This window comes from Elephantulus edwardii, unplaced genomic scaffold (assembly GCF_000299155.1).
Source record: "Elephantulus edwardii isolate Elephantulus edwardi_28Jun2011 unplaced genomic scaffold, EleEdw1.0 scaffold00041, whole genome shotgun sequence".
Taxonomy (NCBI): domain Eukaryota; kingdom Metazoa; phylum Chordata; class Mammalia; order Macroscelidea; family Macroscelididae; genus Elephantulus; species Elephantulus edwardii.
This window is the reverse complement of record NW_006399791.1, coordinates 13,086,312-13,092,311: the sequence shown is the minus strand read 5'-3', so window position 1 is coordinate 13,092,311 and position 6,000 is coordinate 13,086,312. Positions and strand designations below refer to the sequence as shown.

The following is a 6,000-nucleotide window of genomic DNA, read 5'->3' as shown; positions in this document are numbered from 1 at the left end:
CCTCATTGCATACTCCTACGATAAAAATAATGCCCTAAAATATAATACTTTTAGACTATTCTCTCCCGCATAGATTTCAATGCCGTAAACATATACCTTTTTTTAATTTAAAACATGCATGTTTTCTTGCTCTGTTTGGGCAATGGAGTCTTTGTTTAAATATAGGTTTTCACACGAGCATGATTATAGGTTCTCCTATTCCCATTCTTCTCAATGGCGTGACATACTAAAAGCTGCCACAGTATACAACTGACAGTCAGTCGAGCACCTAACACTTAAGAACTGAGTATTATAATTTCAATATATTTGTCAATTTTCTGTGTCTTAAAAACGTTTTATTACCTAAGTAATACATGGGAGTACTTTCCTCTCATGAATTTTTTTTTTTTACTCTGAGCATTAATTGTTGGCGTTGTGGTTGTTGTATACTGTAGAGTTGGGACCGACCCATAGATGACCCTCCAGTGGCTTTTCAGAAGCAGTTAATCACATAGGCATGGATTGCCTACAGAGCAACTGGTGGCCTTGAATTTCATACCTCCAGGGTTGCAGCCCAACGTCTTATCACTAGGCCACCAGAGCTCATTACTGCTTTTAAAATTTACCTTTTGGAGATCAATTTTGGGTTTTTTTTCTAAATCCTATGGAATTAAAAAAAATACCTTTTTGTATCGATATTTAAAAAATACCTGATAAGAAGGTTAGTAACTAATTTTTTTTTTTTTGTCAAATATATAGGTGAATTGGTTTTTTAAAAATATATTATTTGCAAAAGTCACTGCAATGTAAAGAGTGTGCCAGTGAGTACTGATGACTTATACTATGTCTGTCCAGGCACTGTATTTTCTAGCAGCATTGGAATCTGAATGCTGGTTGGTAGACACTGTCTACTCTAAAGTGTTGATTTAACTGAAATTCTCAGTTCCTGTACTCTCTTCCACCCACGCCGAGGTAGCTCTCCTACATGGTTCCCCAATAAAATATAAGCAGGAGTCTTCTGCTGCCTGTTTTCCTTCCCCCCCCCCTCCATTTTTGAATGAAGATACGGTGACTTGAGCATATTTTGATGATGCCAGGAAAATGGTGGCTAGAGTGGTCTTGAGATTAAGTTGTAGAAATAATCCTATGAGGGCAAATTAAAACAAAAATAATTTATTTAAGCCACTACAGGTTTTCTGCAGTGAGAGCAGGAGGCACGATATGTAACATAACTCATCTGGGGACAGTGGAAGTATTGGACCTCTATTTAATAATACCCTCTTTAAAAGTAATACATCACATTGATTTCTAACATTGCATGAAAACTAAGATAGAGATAAAAATTTCATCTGTTTTCTTGACAATATTCAGAGATGCAAATGCCAAAAAAAGCAGACTCATGACACCTGACAATGGGAACACAGGATTTGAAGTCATTTATACCCTTATTACATAGAGAAGTCAAATTTCACTTGACAAATACAATATTTCTCCAAGCTACAATTTATCTCTAACTCTCTGCAGTTACCTATTTATAGCCATCTATTTATGAGTTAATCATATGTCAAAGATAAGCTATATGACAGATTGTGTCTTCCATGACAGAGATATAAAATTATGTAAGAAGCAAATATAATTTAGTGTTTGCTTTTGATAATTTCTCTCGTAGAGCAGGAACAGGGACTTACAGAAGCTCATCCATAGGAAAAATATTTATGAACTGTGTGATAATAAACACATTGATTATTGAAGGCAGATTAATAACAGAGGATGGAATAAGATGACTTGTCCAAGACTTCACAGCTATTAAACGGTACAAGTTTGTAGCTCTTCTAGACTAGTATTTTCATTATTGTAACTACTTTCTGAAATAAGTGGGTCAATATTTGAATGAAAATGTGTATGAAAATGTTTCTGCTTTATAAAAATCATTTCATCTAATTTTTTATTTTGTAATTGACTGGTGTGACATGCTTTTCAGGATATATCGATGTGGTGTGGCGCATTCAATGAAATTTGTTTCCTCCAAAGACTTAATCTTTTTGTTGTTTTTGTGGTCAGTTTTTACCAAATCAAAATGATTCTTTTTACAACAAAATGAACCATTACATAAGTCTATGCTCTTGAAGTATAGTCTGTAGGGTGCTGTGTTGTTAACCCAAACACCACACTTCTCTGGTTGTTCAATTCATCTGGTGGCTCCCCAGAAGAGAGATAGTATATCTTTTTCTTCTTTGCAATCTTGAAGGCATGTAGTTCAAATCCACTAGCTGCTTTCTGGGAGTAGGATGAGAAATCTCCTCCAATGTGATTAAACTACCTCTGAAAACTCACTGAAGGATCAATTATGAGTTAGTTTTGATTTGACAATACACAACACCAATGCAATTTATATCCTTGTATATAAATGGATGGAGAGTTAGCTGAGTCTGTTCCAAGTTGATGACAAGGAGTTTGAGTTTTGACCTGTCATCTTCATTATCCCTGACATGCTTGTATTCATGGTTGCTTCCTAATTTAGGAAGCTCATTTTTAGAACTGCACTGAACAATATTATATAGTGATCGACAGAATTTTCACTGGCTATTTTCTTTGGAAAATGGGCTGCCAGTAGTTTCTTCATACTGTGTTGTAATATAGACTCTCTACTGATATCTTTTCATCAAGGGTGCCCAGAAAGTGTTTTTGAAATACTGGTGGTATAGTTTCTAGTATCACAGCTTTGTGTCAGCCACCAAACTCTATTATGTGTTCTACTAGGCACTGTTATCAAAAATGAGTATAGGTATGCTGCCTGCCCATGAGGGGTTAAAACCTTGTGCACATTCCCTCATTAATTTTAGAGTATGGTGGCTAACTTAGGAGGTTGTGCCTTTATTTATTTTCTCCCAATGAAGATAGCCCTTTGAGAATGAAGAAAAACAAGAAAGAAGGCTAGTGGAGAGAACTTAATCTTAGCATTTAGTACACAGTAAAATACTGAGATTGTTCTCTCTCTTTAAGAAGGATTTTTTTCCTACTGATATTAACAAAAAATTGTTCAAAATATCTTTCTCCTTGTACTGCTCTTGTTTACGGAAGGACAAACTTCCCTTAACTCTGAAGCAATATCTCCTTTCTTCAAGAAAACAACTGTCAAAACATGTGCCAAATAAATTTTTCCAATAGCTGAAGTAAATTTGAGTACTTAATTTTTCTCATTTATCCTTTTACTCAGGCATTCATTTTTTGTATATTATTTTAATTCATTGTTGCCCATTTTCCTCCCTCGCCTTTCCCTTGCCAACCTTAACTACAATGAACCTTTGTTCCAGATTGTTGTCATACGTATAATGTCTCATCATATATTAGACAATTCTTCCCCTCATCTATTCTATTGCAGTGTTATTATCTATCCACTCTTTTCCCATTCTCTCTCTACCACCCTCATGTCTGTTCTATTTTATAATAGCAGTAGTATGCAGGTATTTATCCTTTTTTGACTGAGATATTTCACTCAATGTTCTCTAGGCTCCCCCATATTGTATAATGTTTTAAAAGTTCATTGTTTTTCAATGCTCTATGATATCCCATTGTGTGAACAAACCATAATTTTTCTATCCATTTGTTTGTTGATGGGAATTTGGATTGCTTCCATATCTTTGCTATTGTGAATAATGCAACAATAAACATAGTTGTGTACAAATCTGTAGGATTCGTGACTCTAATTTCTTTAGGGTATATTTCCAATAATGAGATTGCTGGGTCAAATAGTATTTCTATTTCCAACATTTCAAAAGCACCGAACGACCTTCTATAGTGGCAGTCCAGCACTTTCTGGAATGGAAATGGTACAGCCATTCTGAAAGGCTGTTTGGCACTTCCTCAAAAAGCTGAACATAGAAATTCCATATGACCCAGCTATTCTACTACTTGGAATATACCCTCAGAAAATGAGAACTGAGGCACAAACTAAGATTTGTACACCAGTGTTCATAGCAGCATTATTCACCATTTCAAGAACATGGAAATAGCCCAAATGTCCCAACATCAACGGATTGATTAAGAAATAATGGTACATTCATACAATGGAATACTATGTAACACGCAGGAGCAATGATTTTGTAAATTATTACCTAAATTGGGAGGGATTGGAGAGCATTATGGTGAGTGAACTAATTCAGTCCCACAAGGATAAATATTGTATAAAACCATTATCTTAGAATAACGATCCAAGAGGGGTAGGAGAAGTTGGAAGCCGAGGGATGAGGATGTGCAGGGGCGGGAGTGGGGGGTTGTATGATATGATGGGTAGGAGAGTGAGGGAATTTGAAATGATTTGTTCTTGAAAACTATGTATTCAAATTTTGTAAATAAGCTAATAGAAAATTTTAAAAAGAGAAAAAAATTATGAAAGAATCATCATACAAAAAATGTTGGAAATATAAATTCTATAGCATATATTATTTTATATTCCACCAGCATGAGTAAGAGTTCCACTACCTTGTTGTCAGCATTTTTTGTTTGTTGCCTTGTTGAACTTTGCTATTATTTTTAGGGTAACATCATATCTCATAGTATTTTAGACACTTGATTTTCTAATTTGAAATTTTCTTTTTCCCCTGGTATGTCTATAAATAAAATTTTCAAGTTCTTGTTATTTTTCCTCTGTTCTCTTTATTTTTATAATTTGGATATAAACTTTATTTTTAAAATGTAAGAGAAATATACTTTAAAACATGAAGACCTTAGGACTATGTTACATTCTGTAAAAATGAGCATTTTTACAAGAAAGAGGGAAAGATAAATTGGACAAAAATTGATATACCCTCAAAAAAAGCCTCTATTTTTGTGACAGTAATGTGTACAGAAGTTATTCTTTCCAATTTCAGATCATGACTGCTTTGTTCACATCAATCACTGACTTCTCTCTTTAACCACCAGGGTCGACAGTTTGGTACCTGTGAATTGGAGGAGATGGGAGCCATGTTTTGCTTGGGCCTCCTCATCTTGGAACTCAAATCTGTAAGCTGTAGTCATCAACTCCTGGCCCGTGCATCAGCTGTGTTGAATGCAGAGTCAGAGGTTCTGGATTACCACCTCCAGAGGTAAGATGCTTAGGGGGCAAAGAGGAAAGTTGGCCCTCTCTGCTTTCACTAGAGAACATCTTAAGAATTAAAGTGATGTGGACCTAGGGACATTTCACAAAGAGAAAACTCTGAAGACTTGCTCTTGAAATTAGGTATGGTAGTTCATTATTGACATGCCGTAAGTGGGATATTCCCACTTTCTTTTAAAGACAAGAAGGATTCCCTTATACATGTATGAAAGTGTAAAGCTCCATCTGTTTCAAAAATGTATCAGTAACATTTTGCTTGTGATAAAGAAGAGTCAACTTGGTGTCTCACTTGTATATCTATATACATGTATATTACCAGTTATATGTTTACATGTGAACCAATAGTAATTGAAATGCATTATTTGGCAATAAAAATAGCAATAACAAAACTAAATACCAGCAATATCTTTGCATTTGATGATGAGAAGTGTTTTTAGTCTTCTTTTTTTTTAATTCTTACACATTAATGTTTTCTTTTTCTTGAACTTCAGGGAGTATTTATTTTTTTTTATTTGTGGTTGCTGTGAAGCTGAACACTGTGACACTGATGTGTCAAATGCATTAATGGTTACCCATGGAGGACAGTTTGTTGGAACTCTCCAATTAAAGCAAGCTTGAAAGCAGGAGTGGCATCCACTTCCTTAATAGCTTGCCTCTGGAAACTCTATGAATTTGGAGAAAAGATGAAAGTCACACAAGTGTTGAGGACTTCCATTCATAGGGTTGCTATGAGTTGCCTACAACTTGACAGCACTTAAGAACAACAGTTTTTTATATAAACTTTTTATTTTATATTGGTTTGCCTACAAAATTCATATACGTTGTTTTTCACACTGGATCTTCCCTATTTCCTTAACCCACACTCCCTCCACCCATCAAATTGCTCAGCCCTGTGATTATGCCCCCCATCTATCCTCACCCCT

At 35.1% G+C, this 6,000-nt stretch overlaps 1 protein-coding gene across 1 annotated transcript in view; it reads left to right on the top strand.

Moving 5' to 3' along the window:
* The window catches only part of AGBL1 (ATP/GTP binding protein-like 1), a 1,027,235-nt gene extending 1,022,165 nt beyond the window's left edge, over positions 1-5,070 (top strand). Inside the window, 1 exon segment of the mRNA XM_006885234.1 lies at positions 4,903-5,070. Coding sequence (XP_006885296.1) covers positions 4,903-5,070 — 168 coding nt within the window.
* The last annotated feature ends 930 nt before the right edge of the window (positions 5,071-6,000 follow it).